General features: G+C 36.7%; 1 protein-coding gene across 1 annotated transcript; it reads right to left on the bottom strand.

Annotated features, from left to right (window-relative positions):
* Positions 1–1,440: 1,440 nt before the first annotated feature.
* On the bottom strand, positions 1,441–16,441 carry LOC137950834 (uncharacterized). The gene is made up of 2 exons (XM_068797464.1): positions 16,139–16,441; positions 1,441–1,755 (listed from the first exon to the last, which is right to left on the bottom strand). The coding sequence occupies exons 1-2, from the start codon at positions 16,262–16,264 to the stop codon at positions 1,660–1,662; spliced, it is 222 nt and encodes a 73-aa protein (XP_068653565.1). The 5' UTR covers positions 16,265–16,441; the 3' UTR covers positions 1,441–1,659.
* Between the last annotated feature and the right edge of the window lie 6,693 nt (positions 16,442–23,134).

Genomic DNA, 23,134 nt, shown 5'->3' with positions numbered 1-23,134 from the left:
TAAGGGACTGCAAAGATGGGTGGGCTAGTTTGTTGTGCCATTGAAGGACCATGTGTTGTAAACTGGTTGCGACTGAGAATGCTGACTAGTTGAAATAGGGCTTGAATATCCACTCACCAAATGTAATGAAATACTTAACTTGAGAGATATCTGAGACACTCAATGAGCTCCATACTTCTGAATGAATCAAGAAAAAAGGAACAATACCTTTAAGTTCAGCTAAAGGAGAGTATGTAGTCCCCTAGTGTTTTCTTAACTGAAACACTTTACAATTCAGACCAAATAGAGTTTTCAATGTAGGGAACAAGTGTTGAAGTGATGATGCTGATGGATGCCCGAATCTGTTGTGCCATAACTGTCTTTGTAAGATGTAGAAACTACAGTCACTCGAGGCAAGTCCAAGTAATAAAGGCCCCCCTGTTCATGGCCTCCACTAATCACTTACTTCGTTGCTAATTCCTGGAAAACACATGAAGAATGTGAGAATGCGATTGAACATAGACTTCTTTGTTAACTAACTGACAAACAACAAATTTAATGGGAACTGAGTGTTAATTTCTATGGCCAACACATAAACCTAAGAGATTTCAATGAAAACAGAGAATAGATGAAATCTAGCTATTGGGAGAGGGAAAAGTGGATTCTTCTACTCCCAAACTTGGCACGAAACCCTATTTTGTAGGACACCAAACTTCACTTGTTTTTGTTTTGATAATAATAAAAAAAGAACTCCTCAAAGCGTATAAAATAAAAAAACCAACGTCTAGTAGAATATTGTTCGGCAAGCAACCATTGGATGTACAACCCTTGCCTCTCTTCTTCTCGACTCGATCTATCAATCTTCTTCTTTGTCATTTTTCTTATTCTTTCTCCATTATTGCTTTTGTTTTTTAGACATTGAAGCAAAGATATAGAACATTTCGGCTATTACTATATTGTTTTCAAGTCCTTAAATGAAAAAAAAAACTGAAACTACAACGGAAAATTTGATTCTATCTTTATAATTAAAGTTTTCATTTTCAATCTTCTCATAAATTTTTTCAATAATTTTTAAGTTGGATAAATTTGCACTTCTTCTTGAACCTGCAGAACAATTTAATCAAGATAGTTCCAAACAAATAATCCTTCAAACTTATCGATATTTAGCGAAATCTAAACCAATTAATCGAGCAAGAAACAAAGTTGATAACCAAAAGGGTGGAATATCTACTTCCAGGTTTTACTTATCTTTCCTGCTTTTCGAGTTCGATCTGCTCAAAACTACTGTGGTAGGATGCTTAGACAACAGCTGCATTGCTTGAGAGAAAACAGAAATTCTGCATATAATACAAAAGTTTAAATAGGCCCTGCATGCCCATATTTATGATCTCCAAACCTCCTTAAAACATATCAGAAACTTTCATTTGCATAGTTCAGGCAAAGTTAATTTGATCTGAGAGATGGAAATACCCCATCACTTGAGGTATACGGCATTCTTCTTGCAATTTTTACTGTGTCATAGTATTTCTAGCAAACTGAGATTACAATTTAAAACTGGTGACAAAATATATCTCCAGTCATTATAGCCAAAAGGCTGAAGAACTTGAGTTGCAATTATTTTGCACAGAAAATGCACCTACACAAAATAGATTACAGAGCTCGGTAACTTGTAAGACAAATCTACTCTGCCACTTCAACTTGGTTGGATGACTTGACTTCTTTTAATTTTTCCAAAGTCGAGATACGCCCATCAAGAGATTCATAAAGGCCTTTCACCTGGATCAGTTATCAACAAAACAACTTTCAGGAGGTAGACAATATAACATTCAAATTAGAATGAATGTATGCAACATAGTCTTTATGAGAATAGAAAAGAAATGAATAGAAGTTTTAGGAGCGGCTCACTCAGAAAAAAAAATGAAGATATTGTGTACCAGTTCAATTCGCCAAAATTTAATAGAGCAAAGGTTGTAAATTAAAAGCTACCCTCAGGCAAAACCAATCAAAGGGACAAGGCACCCACACAATCCCCATCATTTTATGCTGTCATTATTCCAATTTATTAGCCAAAAAGAAATTTCCATATTGGTTGATCACACTACTAACTAGCCCTGAGTGCGATATTCATCAAAACTTTAAACTAAACGAAAATGTAACATCATAAAAAGCAGTTTGGTCCTTATGCAGTCTTTGGTGATGACCACCAGAATTTCTTGGTTTAGTTGACTATGCCACACAAAAATTCAAGAAGTTGTAACTAGCAGGATTTGCTGCCCTTAATAAAAGAATGAAAAATATTATGAATCATATGAAAGATGATTTTGTCAGTGATATGATACATGTGGCAAAGTTTGACATGTGCCACTTGTGATGTTTATTACTGATGTCAGGTGGTCTCAAGCCTAAGTTTTGCTCATTTTTTACAGTAATAGGCAAGATGTAGGGCATGTGAGTAATTTTAGTAATTGCTACAAAGAGGAGGTACGACTTTGAGAGTATTAAGTCCAGTGAAGAACAAACGTAGAGGGGTGTGGGGGTGAAAAGGTGTTAAGTTGTGGAGCCTAATCAACACCCTACTCTGAGTCGGTACACGGATTGACCTTCGCAGTAAGGTCGCCATGGGGTTGGAAGGGGGGGCAGGGAGCCCCCGCCAGGTCCACGATATATTAACTATTGTTTCATTAAGGGCTGTTTGTGAATTTTACTTTGGTATTGTAGTTGCCCTAGTTTCCTCTTTATATTTGGGGTGCCGCTATTAGGGTTTTATCACCCGGAGAAAGATCATTAGTTGCGGCTGCGACAGGTTAGAGAAAAACACTTGTAAGTGTGTGCAATTTCTTTTGTAAACTATTTCATCTTCATAATGGATTATTGCAGCGGTGAAAGACATGACGTAGTCTCACCTTGAGGCGAACCTGTATAATTCTTGTTTTGTTCTTCGTGCTTGCTCTTTTTCTTCTCCCGTGATTATTATTATTACTCTTGTTAGTTTGTAATTAAGGCGTCTAATTCCTAACAAAAGGTTTGTTTAATTTTGCACAATTTGACTATTTTTTAATATCTTTTGTCTAACCCTTAAGTGTTTTCACATTTTATTTAATTATGTGATATAAATACTAAAATCAGAGTTCAAACACAATCATTCATACAATGACACATTGGTTCACAACCCCACAACTGTCACGGATAGCAAATCCACTCCCACGACGTTTAGACTTCATAATTAATTCACTATGTTATTGGGTTGCCAAAGAGCATTTAGAGCAAATTGCCTCTAAGGCCAATTACGGACTTATGCTACTCAATTAACCATAGTAGCCAACTTAGAAAAATTCACCCTCACATAGAACAAAAACTGACTAGGTTATCTAACCTAAACACCTCCCCCCCCCCCCCCCCCCCCCCCTCACATTCTATTTAATTATGTGATATAAATACTAAAATCAGAGTTCTAACACAATAATTCATACAATGACACATTGGTTCACAACCCCACAACTGTCACGGATAGCAAATCCACTCCCACGACGTTTAGACTTCATAATTAATTCACTATGTTATTGGGTTGCCAAAGAGCATTTAGAGCAAATTGCCTCTGAGGCCAATTACGGACTTATGCTACTCAATTAACCATAGTAGCCAACTTAGAAAAACTCACCCTCACATAGAACAAAAACTGACTAGGTAATCTAACCTAAACACCCCCACCCCCTCCTGAGGGATTTTCAGCACCACTTGCCTACACAAGCTCTGATGGCTCCCATCGACAACAGCTAAGGCTTAACAAACTTTTCCTATTGAGCCAGACAGACCTCTCTAAAAAAAATTGAGGTGTGGACATTCTTGTCTTGCCAAGGCTTAACCCGGGTTACATGTTTATAATTTATACCAAATACAAAAATAGGGCGGGTATTACTGTTAAGGAATAGTCCCACATGGATTAGTGAGTACAAGGATCTTGAATTTATTAGTTGGGAAAGAGGTTTCCTAAGTTGGCTAGTTATTTTGGGAAGAGGGTCTACACGTGAGGGGGAGTGTTAAGGAATAGTCCCACATGGATTAGTGAGTACAAGGATCTTGAGTTTATTAGTTGGGAAAGAGGTTTCCTAAGTTGGCTAGTCATTTTGGGATGGGCCTTGGACCCAACTTAACAATAACAATACAAGTACAATATGTAGAGGTACATCAATTCTAAATACTTATTTTATGCAATAGTAGCTCAACTGGGTCCTTAAATGACGAAACTTCAAAGTTATAGCTTAAGGAAAGATCAAATGGGTTTTGAAATATGGGGGACACTTAAAAGCAGCTCAAACAAATAATAGATTTCAATCTAAGCCCACAAGTAATGTTTGGAACAACTTTGATGATTTTTAAAGTATGAAGTCTCAAGTTCAAACACACTTGATCAAGATCAATCAAAAGATTCCAAAGTACATGCTAGGGTTTATTGAAAATTCAGTCCCCATTTCCCCAAATAATTTCAAATCAATATTATCTTGTTCTACATGTTTGATTATGTCACTAGACTTAGTTTCCTATGTTTTAGTTATGTATATTGAGAGATATAAGGGTTTAATTGATTTTAAGTGTATAGGGGCATCTTTGTAACTTTTGACCTATTTCACTTAATAAAGAGATGAGGGGGTCGTGCGTGACTCCTCTCAAGAGGTCTTTTCTCTTAAAGGCTTCTCCTCTCTTCTCTTCCTCAATTTCTCTCTTTATTCTCTCTTACTTTTCTGTTTCACATTTGTAACATTTTCAAACTTTTACAAGAGTTTTAAGTGATGAAGGGTATTTTTGTAACTTTGTTAAACTTCCATGAGAATTTAAGTGATGAGGTGTATTTTTGTTTTGTCAAATTTGCACTTAAGTTGTAATTAAATAGAAGAGAGGTCATTTTTCTCTCCGATCAAGTGTTGGATGGATGCCCTCTCACCTCTTTCTTCTCTCTATTCTTCTTCCTTCCTTTCTCTCTTACAAGTTTATATTTTACATTGCATCAAAGCAGTAAGATCCTATTGAAGAGCTTCTCAAGCGTTCTTTCTCCTCCTTTCTAAGTTACACATAATATGGAAAAGGAGAATTCCAAGATTCCTTTCTGATTGAAGTTAAAGAACAGGCTTTTCTTTTTCTTTTGTGTAATCACTTTAGGATTGATGGCTTGTATTAGCAATTGAACAGTCCTAGGTGAAGTTTGTTCTCCCAGAGGATTGTATTTTTGGGATTTTCCAATTGTTGTCTGCATAGACCACCGAACCTGCCGCTGTAGCTTGTGTCACCTCACTGGATGCTGACATCGTCATTATTTTTCACAATTTCTGGTATATTGATTTAAATTGTCTCTGCTAATTGAATTAGAGTTGTTTGTTGCCCTCATTGTTCTGGTGTTGGACCTACATTACCTGCATAGGCATTCTATTGAGGCTTTTGGTGATTTTTGGATCTGACTATTCTAGTGTAATATGGCTAACTCTAGTGATTGAAGCTAAAGAACAGGCTTTTCTTTTTCTTTTGTGTAATAACTTTAGTGACTTGTATTACTAATTGAGCAGTCCTAGGTGAAGTTTGTTCTCCCAGAGGATTGTATTTTTTAGATTTTTCAATTGTTGTCTGCATAGACCACCAAATCTGCGGCTGTAGCTTGTGTCACCTCACTGGATGCTGACATCATCATAATTTTTCACAATTTCTGGTATATTGATTTCAATTGTCTCTGCTACTCATTGAATTGGAGTTGTTTTTTGCCCTCATTGTTCTGGTGTTGGACCCACATTACCTGCATAGGCATTTTATTGAGGCTTTTGGTGATTTTTGGATCTGACTATTCTAGTGTAATATGGCTAACTCTGGTGATTGAAGCTAAAGAACAGGCTTTTCTTTTTCTTTTGTGTAATAACTTTAGGATTGATGGCTTGTATTACCAATTGAGCAGTCCTAGGTGAAGTTTGTTCTCCTAGAGGATTGTATTTTTGGTATTTTCCAATTGTTGTCTGCATAGACCACCAAACCTGCGGCTGTAGCTTGTGTCACCTCACTGGATGCTGACATCGTCATTATTTTTCACAATTTCTGGTATATTGATTTCAATTGTCTCCGCTACTCATTGAATTGGAGTTGTTTGTTGCCCTCATTGTTCTGGTGTTGGGCCCACATTACCTGCATATGCATTTTATTGAGGCTTTTGGAAATTTTTGGATCTGACTATTCTAGTGTAATATGGCTAAATCTGGTGAAGTGTTTACCCCAACTAGACAAATAGGAAATTCGGATGGAAATGATACAATTGTCATCACCACTAAAAAGTTGAATGGCTAGAATCACTTTAACTGGTCCAAATCAGTTCGGATCTATCCTAAGGTCAACCCAATGACTAAATATCTTAGAGATAATCCTAATTGATGATTGGGAAGCAAAAGACTACTAGGTAATGACTTGGCTACTCAATAGCTTGGAATGCAATCTTAGAAGTCAGATTATGAATTGTTAAACGACTAAGGAAATTTGGATTTCACTTGAATCACTGTATGCCTAGGAAAGTAATTTGTCAAGAATTTATGACTTGTATGCCAAGTTGTTTACTCTGAAAAGAGGTGACAGAATCATGGATTATTACAGTAAGTTGCAACGTATGCTACAAAAGATTAGCACAGGAACATATATATGTAGCAAAGTTTCTGGAAGATCTAGGGTCAGGATAAGAGGCAATCTGAGCACAATTGCTGGTCTTAGATAATGTGCCTTCACTTCCTGATGCTTTCAACAGGGTAATGCATGTAGAATCTGTTGTGGCACCACAAGGTTGCAAACAAAAAAAAGAGTTGAGACTGCGGCCCTCAATATTCAGCATGCACCAAGTCGATTAGAGGTCACATGTGGACATGGAGGGGGTAGCAGAGGATGAGGAGAAAATAGTTCAAGCCATGGTAGAGGTCGAGGTAAGGGCGGAGATGATAGACGCAGTGTACATACTAGACATACCAACTACTTTTTAAATAATTATTGGAACAAGTTTGGTAAACCAGCATGAGCAAATTCTAGCGTACTTGACAGCAGTGGGACTTCTACAGCTCATGTAATTGACATTGTGCATGGTGCCCCAAATGAACTTCAGTAGTTAGTTGAGAGGATGTCATAGTTAACTTTTTCCTCTCCATCTGTAGTTCAGCCCACTTCTTTAGCTAAAGCTACTCTAGCCAGTTCAAGTAAGTTTGCTTTGCATGTGAGTCCAGTTTCTACATAGGTTATTGATTCTAGTACATCCTCACATATGTTAGGTACCTCATTATTATTTTTTCCTTAATCAACCCTCACCAATTAAAAAAGCCACTCTAGCCGATGGTTCATCCACTCTAGTTAGTGGAGTTGGCTCCATTAATCTTCTTTCTGTTAGTCATATTACTAAATCCTTAAATTATTCAGTAACCTTCCATCCCACTCACTATGTTTTTCAGGACCTCCAAACTTAGGAGGATGATTGATCCAGGTGTGAGAGAGATGGGTTGTATCTCTTGGAAGATTCATCACAACAAACTTCGTCAACACTTCATCTAGAAGGTACACCCTTCCAGTGACATCTTCAGCTAGATCATCCTTCTCTAACAAAGTTGTCTCAATTATTTCCCCCTAGTCGTCTATGTCTATGTTTCAGTATGAGGCTTGTCAATTAGGGAAGCACCAACAAACATCACTTTCATCCACTCAAACCAATGTATAGGGACCGTTGTCCTATTGCTAGTATCTTTCATTACAAGTATATTGTTTCATTTATTGATGATTTAGTAAGTCTAGTTGAGTGTATCTCCTATGGGAGAAATCTAAAGTTTTCAATATATTCTTGAATTTTTACACTAAAATCAAACAAAATACAGTGCTTTACTTCATATCTTGCATACAGATAATAGACTTGAGTTCATAAACCATTAATTTGATTTGTTTTGTCATACCATTAGTATTTTCCATCAGTCTTCCTATGTGTATACTCCACAGCAAAAAGGAGTTGCAGAGAGAGAATATCATTTGCTTGAATTTGCACGCACTATGTTATTTCATATGCATCTTGTTGAAACTTAGGATTCCATAATGTATAATCAAAGTAGAAGAAGATTAATGGGTGAGAAGAAGAAGAAGAGTTGTGGAGAGAAGGTTTTAGGAGGAGAAGAAGAAAGAGGCTGGAAAATTAGGGTTATGGGCTTGTCCAAACCTTCCCCCTTAAGTTGTATTTATAGATATCAAAAGTACTAATATTACAAGAATACCCTTCACCCTAGTAAGAGTGAATAAAAGACATAAATCATAAACTAATTATATCAGTGTCATCTTTATGAGATGACTCTTTATTTACCATCATGCCACTACTGTGTGGGCTTGTAGACCTTCTCCTTGGTATGCGGGTTTGAGCCTATCTTCCATTTTGCCGTTTTGCAAAGGAAACCGTCAGCCACCTGCTCCTCTTATGCTCTTTCTCTTGAGGGATTTGGATGTCGATTCTCAGTCGTATTGGTATCCAGTTCTGCTTTCCTGCGGATCTCCCCACCTCCTGTCGGATGCTTATTAGGTCTACCGTCCCTAGTCTTGGAAGAATGATGATCTCTGTTTGCTCAACTTTCATTCCTAGGGGTCTCTAGATAGAGCGCAACCAAAGGCGGTTCAGTGCCAAGTTAGAATCCCTGGAGAGAGTCGTTGAAATTATTTCGAGGAATATTTCTACTTGGCTTCACAAGCCTTCTCCCCTTTCTTTGGATCCTCCATTAGAGAATTACCATTGCCTTGCCTAGCTCCATACGTCTTCAAAGCCCCCAATTGTAACTAAGTGGACCCCGCCGATGGCCGGTGTCCTTATGTTAAACTTTGATGGCTCCTCTCTTAGCAACCCAGGAAGGCTGGTTTCAGCGGAGTTGCTTGTGAGTCTCTGAGCAATCAGATCGTCTCCTTTGTTGGCCCTCTCAGTATTGCGGACTCCATGATGGCTGAGCTCCACACCCCCTTGATGGGCTTCGAGTCTTTCATGATCACTGCGTTGGCCCCATTCACATTGAGGGAGATTCTAAGGTGGTGATTAGTTGGTGTGAGTGATCTTGAGCATCTCCATGACGTCATTGGGACATTTTTTTTTGAAATTATGAAAATTGTCAGCTTTTTTTATTGTTTTTGGTCTCACATCCCAAGATCAACTAATTCCATGGCCTATGTTTTGGCCAAGCAAGGAGCCTCCTTGCAATCCCTTGTTGTTAAGGGTTAGCTCCCTTGTCTTTGTTTCTCTTTGTTTTCTCTCCTAATAAAATCGCCATTCATACAAAAAACAATCTCATGACTAATTATAAAAAAAATTTAACCAAAGAATCATATATATGTATATACTGTTAGAAAATTGTTGAAGAGCAGGTATGGAAGAATCTTATATGATTCTCATAGCAAGAGGTCTCACAAAGCCTGAATTAATATTGTGGAGGCTTATAGGAATCTCACAAGAAGAGGTCTGGTAGAAGAGTATTAGTTAAAAATGTTTAAGTTATATTAATCTTCTATTAATGTTCAGTTGTTCAATTGTTCTAAGACTCATATTTTAGTGTTTAACTTTGGGTTTAACTGGGACAAGGGTAGTTTAATTGTTAATTGGATTCTACTTGTTACTTTTGTTATAAATAGAGGCTCATTGTACTCAAATTACAAGTTAGTGAAGTATTTCTCTTTTCCAAAAATTCAACATGGTATCAGAGCGGGTACTGTGAATTGACTCAGTCAATGCACAGAGATAATGTGATCCTTCTATGATTTATCATCTCTTTGTAGTTTAGGTTCGTATTCTACCTTTATTCTTCCATTCCTGTCCTAGTACCCGGGGTTTCCTTGGCATTTGAACCTCCATACTGAAGTTTTCATATCGCATATTATATACTGGGGGAAAGATCTTTGAGTCTAATTTCTAACGTAAAAAGAATTTGTAAGCAAGGGAGGTTCGAGCAACAACAAAAGCTTCAACTTTCAAGGCTTCTTATGTCATCAAGAACGAGACTTAATATAGAGAATTATATGTCAAAAGAAAGATATCTAAGTCTATATTTTAAACTATCAAACTAATTCTCAATCTAAATTTTCTAGAGGGAGATATCAATATCAGAAGAGTCGATAACTATATTGGCCAAAGAAGAAAGATTACTTAGTTCGGCCAGATCACGAAATCCAAAATCTATCAGATTCTTTCTCTCAAACGAAGTATATTTCATGAAGCAATATCATACTTGGATGAAAGATATCAAAGTCTAATTTCAGAAAGATCAACTTTCATGTCAATCTGATTTATATGGAAGAAGATATTCTCATTGAAGTCAGTAAGGGCATACTATAGAACGAAGTAAATCAATTTTTCATAACAAATTCAAGAACAAAGTTTTTCATGTCAAATTAGGTATCAAATGAAAGCTATTTGAATCTAGTTTCTTGAGCAACAAACTATTTGTGATTTTGAGGTATATTTTGAGAAATATGGATATTAGAAATATAAAAGATCAGTTCTACCAAAAATCTCTCCTTTCCTTTTTTCTCTCCTATTATCTTTCCCATTAACGTAAATTGAGTTTCCTTTCTCCTCAAATCCTAGTTTTTTAGCCAAAAATTTCTTTTAATCAGAGGTTTTTGGTCAGATTTAATCACTCTATGATGTGCTTGTTCAAAGTATCAATATCTTACTTTGATGTTGTTTTCAAGTTTTACATTTTTGTTACTTGGTTGTATCTTCTGCATCGTCCTCCGAAAAATTGTGGTCACTCTCCAAAAGTCATACTTGGTCAGATTTTTTTAAGGTATTTCAGCCCTACTATTATTGTTTCCCCTAATTTTTTTAAAAAATGTCACATTCTAGATTCATTTGGAAGTATGAGTGTTGCATAGTCGCCTCTTTCCAATTAAATTTGTTTTCCTCGAGTATTTCTTTAGTTTTTCATTTTGTGTTCTCATCACTTCAGAGCAATGCCTAGACCCACTACCTAAAAAGCATAAGAGTGTGCCCAACATCCAACTTGAGTTATCTTTTTATTCTTCACCCAAGAGGTGTTTTGTGTTTGAGCAATCCTTAAAAAGTGAGTAGTCTCTTTGCTGTGCCCTAAAGTTTGACCATTTTTCCACCTTTAAAATTGAGTGAAGTATGTTTTAGACTACGACCATTTTGATAGGTGTATAGAGCTTTGTCATACGGCTAAGAGTGATTTTTCTTCTCCCATATTGTGTTTTGTCCAAGTTGAATCTCTGTCCTTTTTATTCCCAGCTTAAGGAGGGGAAGGAGGAAGTAGAAGAAGAGGTACAAGAAAAAGATATTTTGTTCCACATGTTGTAGTAACTTTTATGTGAGCAAAATATTCAAGAAAGGGGGAGAACAAAAGATGAAGATTTTACATCTATGAAAAAAAAATTTGCCAACAAAGATTGAAGACCAAGATTAAAGACTAAGAATCATTTTCATTGCAAGCTAAAGTTATAAACTCCAGCTTGAAGGGGAATGTTGAAGAGCAGGTATTGAAGAATCTTACATGAATCTCACAGCAAAAAGTCTCACAGAGTTACAGGAGTCTTATAGGAGTATCACAGGAGGAGGTCAAATAGAAGAGTCTCAGTTAAAGGTGTTTCAATTATATTAGTCTTCTACTTATCTTTTAGTGTTTAACTTTGGGTGTAACTAGAACAAGGGTAGTTTAATTGTAATTGGATTCTACTTGTTTCCTCTATTATAAATAGAGGCTCATTATACTCAAATTATAACAAATCAGTGAAGTATTTCTCTTTTCGAGAAATTCAACAAAAACTAAGCACATCAATTAGTAATTTATAATTTATATTCATATATTTTTATACATATATATGAGAACATAATAAAGTGAGCTAGTACATACTATTAGATTCCAAATCATCAAAGTAGCTTGCCAGTATTTATTTGGGATCTTACATGTGTTACTTGATACTATTTAGTGTTACAATCCCAACGAATATGGTTGAATCTCTGTCCTCTTTATTTCTTCACTTGTAAATAAAGCTAAGATAGATGAAAGACAGGAACTGACTACTTAGGCTTTAGAATTACAATCATGATGGGTAACATCAGGTCATTAAGTTTGAAAAAATTTAAGTGAAGAAATGGTGAAAAATGAAGAAGATCAAACAAGCCCATGCATCATCCCACTTCCTGACTAGGTCAGGACAGCCATGTCCCAGTTGGACCAAACTGCCTGGTCCAGTTAGGACAGAAAATAGAAAAGCAGATTTTCAAGTATTAAAAAGACCTGGTCAGGGTTCTGAGTTCTGGACAAACTGGTTCATCCAGCCAGAGTAGATAGGGCTTGAAACACTGTAACCTGGTTCACTTAGTGTAGAAATGGACCTAAGGTTGTTCTCAAAGATTTGAAGCTTTATAAATCCTTTTTGTCACAATCACTCATTGCTGAAAGCCATAATACCATAATCAACTGTTGGATGAACACCTCTTCTATCCACATTGCAACAGGTGCATGACATTGATGAAATCCAAGAGTTTGGCGAGGTAACCAGTTCTCAAATTAGTCCACTGAGAACATCCAACTCAATGGTTGACTTGCTTGAAAAGGAGTCTACCATGAAGGTCTCATTGTAGCAACTTACTTCCTTCTATCTACCCTTCTTAATTTTTTGTTGTATTGGATTATGTCTTCCTCCCCACCATCTCGTTCATTTCAGAAAATCAAGTGTCACGACCCCCTAGTTAGTGTATGTAAAAGAGAGGCCATGTTGGCAACTTGAGATGTATGAGAGAATAATAAATGTATGCTCCTGTATGAGTCTAGTAGGATGGAGTCACAATTTAGAAGTCTTTAGGATAGTTGTGTCAAATAAAAGAGTCTGGAGGAGCCGAAAGTCAACAAGGAGGAGACAAATGAGGCCAATAAGGAAAGGCAAACCTATATGAAATGGCCTAGAAAAGTGGTGCCAGCTATGAAGGGGCAAAAGAGTCAGGGAAGACTTTGGAAGAGAAGGAACCAACTTGTCCAGTGGCAAAACAATCCAAGAGAAGTCTCTAGAAGGTGACGCCAACCAAACAAGTCCAAAACTGTCTAGGAAAGGCTTAAAAGGTGCCGCCAACACTGCCTAGAGGTACAATTGTCCTGGAGTACTCTCCTAAAGGGGCTTCAGCAAATGACCTAAAAGCATCCAAAGCTTGCTTGCTTGCCTGCCAAGAACAGGGACGTCCAGCTCTTAGTCCCCCATAGGAAAATTTAGAAGTAGCTCTAGTCTCCCATCTATAAATAGGAAGCTCCATAAGCCTTGTAATCATCCTTCAATCAATACAAACTCTTTTGAAGCTGCAGCCAACTTATCGGCTTTGGTCAACTCAAGGTATCTTGACCAACAATATAAGGGTGTCTATTGATGTAAGGAGCTTCACCACCTCCAACTATCTACTGAGGAGGACGACCCTTGGCAAAGGTAAGAGTCCTTTATTTTTTATTAAAGTGATAGTATATTAAACAAGAGAACAGATTACAATAAAATGAGGCCTCCTGACACAACTAAAGAAGGGAGGGAGGTCCTCCAGTTGGCCAGATCGTCAGCCAAAGAGTTGGCTGAGTGGGGAACATGGGACCATGTACAAGTGATGTTGGAAATGAGATCAGAAATACAATGGTAAACATGCCAATGCCGATAAGGGGGAGTAGTAGTTGAGGAGCACCAATAGATGACAACGTTGGAGTCGCCTTCGACAATGAGAGGGCCTACAAAATTTTCACGGAATATAGCCAGCCCATGGTATAAATCGAGGAGTTCAGCGGCAATGGATTCTGAATCCCCTTTTTGACACGCATAGGAGAGCAAAATGGAACCACAGGCATCCCAAAAAACGCCACCAAACCCAGTTGGACCTGGGTTTCCCTGAGCACTCCCATCAAAATTTAGCTTAGTAACCCTAAGGGGAGGAGGGGACACAGGCAGGAGGTCGAGGGCTACCCACCATTTGGGCAATACAACGCCAATTAGACCTTAAAGAGATACCACTGAGGGTGCTGAAATTTTTCCTTGAATGAAGCTGTGAGGATATGTGTTTGACAGTCAGCTCAACAACTTCATCGCCTGTTGTTTCTCTCCTACCAAGCATCCAAGGGATGTGGCCAAGGCCAGCAAACGGCCCAACTTGAGCAGAGGAATATGCAGGAGAAACTGGCAGGCGCTGGATAAGCGCTCGGGCATACAGAAGGTAAGGCCAATGCACTGCAAAATATGAGTCCAAACACTCCAAGAGGAATGACAGTGTAAGAGGAGACGTTGCATAGTCTCATCAGTCTGGGAGCAAAGGGGACAGCGGCAGCAGGTGGCAGTTCCTCGTCTCCTAAGGTTATCAACCGTCAGAATCCGGTCATGAAGAGCACATCAAAGGAAGAATTGAATCTTCGGGGGTGGTGGTGGTGCAAAGATCTTCCAAGCATCAGAGCTGATATGAGGAAGGTAAGAGCCAAGCTTGCCGATGATGAGCGAGCGAGTAGGCAGAGGAGACCAAGAATGTTCCACTGGGATCAAGCGTCCAAAGGATCTTATCCAGGGTGGCAGGTTGAATATTAATGCACTGGAGAGTAGAGAGGAGTTGGAAAGCTAAGATACCTTTACCGATTGTCGAGGGGCCAAAGGTAAGAATCCTTGGTACTACTTTCCATCCATTCCATTATTATCATTAGCCATTACATCTTAGTAGCCTAGCCGCCCTTCCCATCACTATAGCTTGAAGTATAGTACGTATCTATTGCCCTCGGCAACCTCCATCACCCATATATCCACCCACATCCAACTTATATTAGGAAGACTATTCTAGTAGAAGAGATTGACAACATCTCTCTAGATACTCTTTCATATCTAAGACCATCTCAGCCACCTCACCCTAGAGAAACCTTAGCCACATTATTAGTCGAATCGTTTTTCCCCAATACTATATAGCCCAAGTCCCTAAAGAGTTCCCACAAGCCTCACATCCCTAGCTGAGCCATTCCCTAATCACTTGAGTTCCCTTCTTGTTCCCCCACTTGAGCCTAATCCTATCCAGACAGCTAGAGTTGCCCAAGATGCCTTATTTTCCCACTAAAATCCAAAGTTAAAGATCCTATACCTATTGGCTCTAGCCTCTAAAGCTCTAGCAAGGATGCAGGAATGTAACATTTAGATGAAGATTTTTTCTGGATGTTGATTAGTGACACACAACACAGCAAATCGTAGAGAAACTTCATCCCAACACCACACATCAAGTAGTCTCCGATGTGGCAATAGAGCCAAATTCCCAATTCACAAAATTACAAGGAAAATCGCATTCACTATTAGAAAAATATACACCCTGGAATTTGTTGAGATGTAGTTGCAGTTACTAGCGGCATTGCTATATGTGATTGGATGTAATTTCTCTCCTCTCACTTTTCTCTTATCTTTTTCCTCCCTTTTCTTCCTTTCCACCACTATCCTCTTTTTGTGCAACATTCACAAGTACCCGCTAATAATAGTTTCATACATATTCAGCTAGCAGTGATGAAATGTAATTGCTTTAGAAGATAAATTTATGCAGTGTCAAAAGTTAAACAACCCATTTAAGTATAATGACGAGGAATTTTACCAATTGATAAAGGAAAAGGTGGCAGAAGAAAAATGAAATTTGCTGTAAAATATACGGTTGTTTCTTGTTATACCGAGCAGGGTAGGATGCAATAATTGTTTGTGCACAAAGGAAACAACTTCAATGAAATGCAAAAGCTGAGAACCCAAGGTTCCTAGATAAATTACTAATTTCTAATTATATTTCTGAGTATAACAAGTCTCCAACCCGAAGAGAGTTTTCCGAAGAAAAGTAATTTCGAAACAAGCAAAATGGCCTGGCCTTTCAGATTAAAAGGAAAAAGAAAACGGCAGTTTCACTTTCCAGAGAAGCCAAACTAGCCTCTCCAATCGGGTCAATAACTGTCAGACACAACAAAGAAAAAACATCCAATATCCATCTTTCAAAAGTGCTAACGCCAAAGCCTTTTTTACGACAATTGAGGAGAAGATGAGGGCAAACCAGATGCAGACCTAAAAGGAACGGGAAGATGAGGACCATCCGAGCAGCATTCTTGTTAAATACTCGAGGGACGCAAGAAATTCCAACGAAGAGGGATAATGAGCTAACCTGTTCAGAGACGTGGTGATGCGCAGCTTTGTAATCGTTGTGGAGAACGTAAAGACCCGCCGCAGCAGCCGCTGCAGCGCCTGCAAAGAAGGCAGACAACCGCACCCTCAAAACGTAACCCATCATCCTCGATCACTACCTCCACCCAAACAAGCACCGCGATGCAACCGTCTTGTTTAGAGTAGCAGGAAACCGTCTTGTTTAGAGTAGCAGGAGACTCTTGTCAGCCGAAAATGACTCAAAAACCAGTCGACTCAGGACTGCAAGCGCATTTTGAAACATAAATTTGTCAATCAAATTGGCAGGATTGGCTGATTTTGATCTAATGGGATGAAATTGGGTTCAATCGCTGGTTGGACTAATATCATTAGATTTTACGATATATTTTTATTTCATCAAATTTTAACAAAATTCAAATAGTTTATAGTAAGCTAGTTCATAGCTTTTCATACAAGTATCGAATCTTCCCTTCAACAAAAAAAATTCAATTCTCTTCGTTTACTAACTATAGAACTAGACTGATGAAACCGGTCCAATTCATATTCTTGTTTTTACCTAAATAAGAACTGAAAAGGGGCCTGATTCCTTGGTTCGATCCGATTTTGACAACATTATTTCATAGTGATCTACTCACCTTACAAAGATTTTTTTGTTAATATTTTTTATACAAAATAAAATAAAATTATTTTGAGTGGTTGATTATTTTAAACTTGCATATTAAATAATTAAAAATATTGAATGCAAGTAAGCTTAAGTTATGCATTAAACCCATAAGACATTTTCTAGCAGGTAACTAGGTACACTTACCTAGACCCGAAAAGGGTTTTACAACATCAAACCAAACACACCTACTTAGATTGATAAAATGGATTTTTAGCACCACTTGCATACACATAGGGCTTACAGATCTCATGGTAGCAAAAAAAGGCTTACTAGCCTCTACTCCCAAGGAATTCAGCAATCAACTAAGCAGTATAGCTTCGAACCACAATGGGCTTATCAATAGCTAATTCATAGCCACAAAACTTCTCTCTATAAATGAGATGAGGGTTAGTCTTGTTTGCACAAGGCTGACCAATGCTAGCAAGAATTACTTTCTTTACAATTCAGTCATTTATCAAAGCCTCTTCAACTCGGCAAATTTTACAATGTAACGATGAGAAGGTAAGCACAACCAATCCTATGTGTTTATACTATGTAATTGTAGCTCAATAAGTCCTCAATCACTTGATTTTAAAATTAAATCTTGTAATAATTCTTGAGTTGGTTTTTGAAATAAGGGGACACAATAAAAAGCAGCATGAGTATGAATTGATTTAAAATATAAACCCATGAGTGGTAATATGAACTTCATAGATAATCTTAGAATAAAGTTGAGCTACTTCAATTATACTTTACCAAGATCAATAAATATTTTTAAATTAAATAGAAGTTGATACGTGGATTTTTAAGATTCAGCCTTATAAGTAGTGATCTGAACAAGGTACTTTGATTTCAAAGCAAAAGAACTCTGGTTCTATTGGTAGACAGGGTCCAAGCTCACACGACCAAGGAATACCCATATATCCAAGTATATTAGAATATGAGCCCAAACCCATAAAACCAAGGAAGACCCATGCAACCAAGAGATATAGAAGACGGGCTCAAGGCCCACATATCAAAGAGAAGGCCCATAGGACCACATACAAGATGGCAGAATGGTAAATAAAGGGTTATTTCATAAAGATGGTATTGATGTAATTACGTTAAAATTCCAGGGTTAAAACCCTAAACCCTAAGTTCAGGGATATTATTGTAATACAGTAGCTTCATAAATTTATAAATAGAGTTTGAGGGGGAGGGTTAGGAAAATCAGGTCCATAACCCTTCTTCCTCTAGTTTTCTCTTAATGGGTCTCTCTCCCTTCTCCATGAGCCAAATTCATGGAGTCCTGAAAATCAACAAGTTCATATATACTTGCCCAAGTATAATCGATTAATTTTTAAATATATGCATCTTGATACTTCGTTTTCTAAATTGTAGTCCCAATTTGTTGACACAATCCAAATCCAATTCAAATTGGTTTGCTAGAGGGAATAATATGATTTCAAAGTAAGAGCAATGTTTCTAGCAAGGATTAAGCTAACCAAATAAAGATTTCAAGTCCTTGGAAGATGGCTTCTCAAATCTTCATATTCAAACTCTAAAATTTATTGGAAGTATGAATGCTCTTAGAAGTGGTCATGGGAGTCTTAGCAGTCATGAGCACGAGAAAGGGACATTTTGTGAAGATTTAGAAATTGAATCTTTGAACTTGGAAAGGGACATTTTGCCCTTTTATAAAAACTCACTGAAGTATCTACTAAAATTTGTGAAAAAACACTTAAATTTTTATTTTTGAGCTTCTTATCACATAGATAGGTTACTAGTAGATTTTCGAGACCTATCTAGGCGGAATCGAAACCTTCAACTTCTTTCCACAACTTTTTTGAAATGTGTCAAACAATTTCCCCAAACCTGGCCTCTCTCTCCCTCCTCCTCTTGTGACACATCCACTCTCTTGCTTTACCCTTCTCCTTCCCAATAAGCTCTTCTTTTCTCTCTTCCATCTCAAACTCTCTCCCTCTTTCACTATCTCTATATGTTTTCAGTTTAACTAATGGAGATAATATAATTTTTTTAGTGGCAATTGATATAATTTCTATGATAACCTTTTTTATGAACTCAATAAAAGGAATAGAATCCAAAAGAGGGAAGAATTACAATCCTCTTTTTATTTTAGTGTACCTCTCCTCTAATCCTTTCTACGTCCAAATCCCCCTGCTTTCGTCAAATTCTCCCCCCTATTCATCCCTTTTATATTTGATTACTACAATTACGCAAAAGTTCGTATCAATATTTTATTTCACATGTTATGGTAAATTTTTTGTGTGACTAGAATATCTAATTCTCACTGCAAGAGTCATTCTTTCTACTTTGGGTTTCTTAGCTTAAAACTTCCTATTTTATCCTGTGCAGATCTGGCTCGCATTTATTTGGTCCAATCCACTCTGGTCCGATTTAGTTCCAATCGCCATTCCTAGTAAAATATTTTTTGGTTTTGAGGGGACATTGCATGAGGTGATTTGGTCCGGGGTGTCCTCTTTGGTATCGCCTTGTGTGTTTGCATTGATTGTTTATCTCCAGTGTTGTCATCTCCACTAAATTCAGCTCACTCACCAGAAATTTCTTTGAGGTCATACATGGTCCTAATTTTTTGTTAATTTTATGGCTCTATTGTTATATTATCTCCTAGATTTTTTTTTTTTTTAAGTTGGTTCCTCTTTTTTTTTGCCTCCTTCAATTTTATCATCTTTAATTTTTTTTTTATTATTTCGGAGCAATGACTATACATCCATTACTTGAAAAATATAGGAGTGCATCCAACATTTAGCATGAGTCAATTCTTTTTATTCACCCTAAAACTGGGTCATTTTTCCACCTTTAAAATTGAAAGGAGTTTTTTTTCTTTAGATTTAGACTATTTTGATTCTTGTATAGAGTTTTTTTGTATATCTAGGAGTGATTTTTCTTCCTCCATATTTGTTTTGTCCAAACTGGGTCCTTTTTACCCCTAGTTTGAAGGAGAGAAGTAGAGAAAGAAGTACGAAGAATAATATATTTTATTTTATATGTTGTGGTAAATTTTTATGTGACCAAAATAGCAAAGGGGGAGAACAAGATGAAGATTTTTTCAGCCAAAGAAGTTTTGAGACAAATTTTTTTATTTTTTTTGTTTGTAAACTAAAATTACAAACTCCAACTTGACAGGGAATGTTGAAGAACAACAATGGAAGAGTCTTACGTGACTCTCATGAAAATGGGTCTTATAAAAAGATGGTTCAACCAAGGAAGAATTTTAGTATTACTAGACTTCTATTTATGTTAGAGTTATTTAATTGTAGCAAGACTTATCTTTTAATAGTTGTACTTTGGGTGTAACTGAGATAGGAAAAATTTAATTTAATTTAGATTCTATGTATTTTCTCTATTATAAATAGATTTATAACATTAATAAATAAATTTACTTATTCTCAAAAAAATCAACATAAATGAAGCTAAAAGTCACAACTAAAACAAAGTTTTAACCTTCTAAAATAGAGCAATTAGGTTTTGAAAGAGAATTTTTGTCCGTTTGTAAAATCTATCAAATCCTTGATGAAAACCACAAATAAATAATTAAAATTTTCGGTTTTAGCTGTTAATCACTACGGTATGTCACATAAAGTTTAAAGACCTATCTTGTTCATATAGAGGCTCAAAATATTCTTGTGTCACATTTCTAGGCACTTTTATTTGAATGATGAATGATTTCATATCATTCAAATGAATTTCTTCCTATTTACATCCTACTTGAGATATCAGTTGGATGATAAAAAATATCATCTGAATGATATTCTTCCTCCTGTAGTCAGCTTTCAACATTAGAATGTCATCCTCTTCATTCTTGTTTCAGGTTATTTTTTCTTCCAATCTTTAGATACTCCTACAATTCAAATAGGTGTAGTATGGGGTTTGAAATATTTTTTTATCTTAAAAATTGACCAAAAAAAGATTTTGATACCAACTTCCTCCAATAGGTTGTGGATGCACAATTTACCAAAGCCATTTTCGTTTGCTTTCATGACTCTATAATGAATTGTGTGCTTGTAAGGTAGAGATGTTCCACTAGGTATACCAAAAATGTCACTGATTCATCATCCGGTTCAAACTCCATGATTAATTTTGATGATCACATGGTCTAACCAATGGTTTTAATTGATCTCCTTATTTATCTTATAAGGGAGTTTTGGTCTTGCACTATTTTTTACGTTTCAAAGTGCCTTAGAAGTTTTTTTTTTTTTTTTTTTTTCGTATTTGGCAAGCCGATTAGACCTACTATCGATCACGGTCACTGCATAACATCTAATGGGAAAAGTTTAGTCTTACATTATATCTAAGGTCTGTTTGGAACCCCTAGAGAAGAAAATAAAATAAAAATAAGTTTTGACCTTTATTATTCAAAAAAATAGTTAATAAAAATAAAATAATGATCAAATTCTTTTTTTCATTTACAATTTTTTAGAATAATAATGATCAAATTCTTATTTTCTTTTATTTTTCGTGGAGTTCTAAATAAACCCTAATCGCATCAAAGAAATCTAATGAAGCTGAGGGAAAATCTTGGCAAGTTCTGAGCTTGTGAGGGAATTCTAAAAAAATTCATGGGGGTATTCAGGATATGTCAAAAATAAATTTTTTTCTTCAATGCATATTGTGCCTTCTACCATGACTCTCTGTGTTCTTGATACTTCTCATTCCAATGAGGTAATGTGCCACCCTTTGGACTACTCTCCTTCCTTGTTCCTATCTAAAGGTAAAGGTAAATGGAACGATGAAAAGTCTCTGATACCTATTCGCAACGCCGACAATGGCTCTCTTCTGTGCAGAATCCAAATCGAAAATGGTAACAGCCTGTGTGTAGGTTCTCAGTACTGGTTCTATTTTGTCGTATAAACGGGATGACAAGATGGTCCCCCATTAAAGAGTTGGAGCTGGTGTGATCTCCAGGCAACAGCATGGTGGGTTCTTCTCAAAGCAGGGTCGTCGTCCAAGCGGAGAAACCCTTTTGTGCAGTTTTCAGGAACAATCATCATTTGATAAATAGATGGATAGAAAGATGGATGATCGACAGAGAGTCAGATATATCCGAATCTAGTAGCAGAAGGTAATTGCAGTTGGTCTTCGTCCATCATCGGAAGCAGCTAGAAGTGATGGGTTGTAATTGTAGCTTTGCCCGACTCCATCCTTTCTGAGAAAAGCCTTTTTTCTTGAAAGAAAAGCTTTTGTCCCATGGAAGCATCGAAGAAGAAACAGTATCGATGTTATCCCATGGAAATAATTTCTTACCAGGCGCTCATGTCTGCCAAGTTTCTTACCTAATTAATACTCCTGAAACGAAAGAAGATCAAATGGACCTACAAGTTTTTGTCAGAGATTTGTAGCGCACGAAAAAGAAATCATCAAATGTAGGTGATACAAACTGTTCAAGATAAGACTTTCCGCCCGCAAACGAAAGTGACAACGGAGTCCTCATATTTTGGTTTTCGTGCTCTGCAAGTTCAGTAAAATAGGGTTAAGTTTCAGAATTCAATTCGGAACGACGAAAAGCAACCGTGATTTGATAGACTGAAGCAGAAAATATAAATTAGAAGACGAACATCCAGTAGAAAGTCTGAATTTAGGTATTCCAGAGCTTTTAAGTGTCCGATTTCAGTTCTGTCCAGTCTGTCGAATCGCCTAGTTCGTTGGGTGGGAAAGGGAAGACACCAGCAGAAAGATGACCCAATTATCATCATATCTCAACCTGAGGAATTACATCTAATTTTGTTTAATTCATGCAATATATGCTAAATTTACCTGAAATTTTTATATAAATTAGAATTTTTATTTTATTTATTGTGATTTCAGGTAAATTTAAGAAGTTATATTTTTTTAGTTCTTAAATATTTTAATAAAATAAAAATTCAATTTTTTTTTATTATGCCTAAATCAGGTTACATAAGAGAATTCTCGCAGGTAATTAAGAAATTGTTAAATTATGGGACCTAATTAACACATTATGCTTTATGCGGATCGTTTGTGTTATTGACTGTTATTTCATTAAGAGTAATTTGGAGATTTCATACTTGTATTACGGTTACCGTAGTTTTTTATTTATATTTGGGGGCACCGTTGTTATGGTCAAATTATCGGGAAAAGGATCATCAGTTGTGGTTGAGAGAGGTTAAAGAAAAACGCGAGTGTGTGTGAATTCTCTTGTAAGCTATTTCATCTTTATAGTGAATCACTGCAGTGGTGAAAGATAAGACGTAGTTTACATAGATTTGAACCTGTATAAATCTTGTGTGTTTTTTCTTCTTGTGCAATATTATTGCTCTTATTAGTTTTGAATCTGAGTATCTAAGAGATGGGGCTATGCCTTCCACCTTCCCCTTG

This window comes from Aristolochia californica, unplaced genomic scaffold, assembly GCF_029961685.1.
Source record: "Aristolochia californica isolate CCGP_79_NKW_82.1479 unplaced genomic scaffold, dmAriCali1.0.hap1 SCAF_14, whole genome shotgun sequence".
In the NCBI taxonomy this organism is placed as follows: domain Eukaryota; kingdom Viridiplantae; phylum Streptophyta; class Magnoliopsida; order Piperales; family Aristolochiaceae; genus Aristolochia; species Aristolochia californica.
Note: the sequence above shows the minus strand (reverse complement) of the source record. Positions and strands in the feature narration are given on the sequence as shown.

Bases quoted from the DNA above. Each gene is read 5' to 3' on its own strand.
- LOC137950834 (XM_068797464.1), bottom strand. From the start codon at position 16,264: ATGATGGGTTACGTTTTGAGGGTGCGGTTGTCTGCCTTCTTTGCAGGC. The intron at 1,756-16,138 runs GTTAGCTCATTA...TAACTGATCCAG, and splicing joins ATCACCACGTCTCTGAACAG to GTGAAAGGCCTTTATGAATC.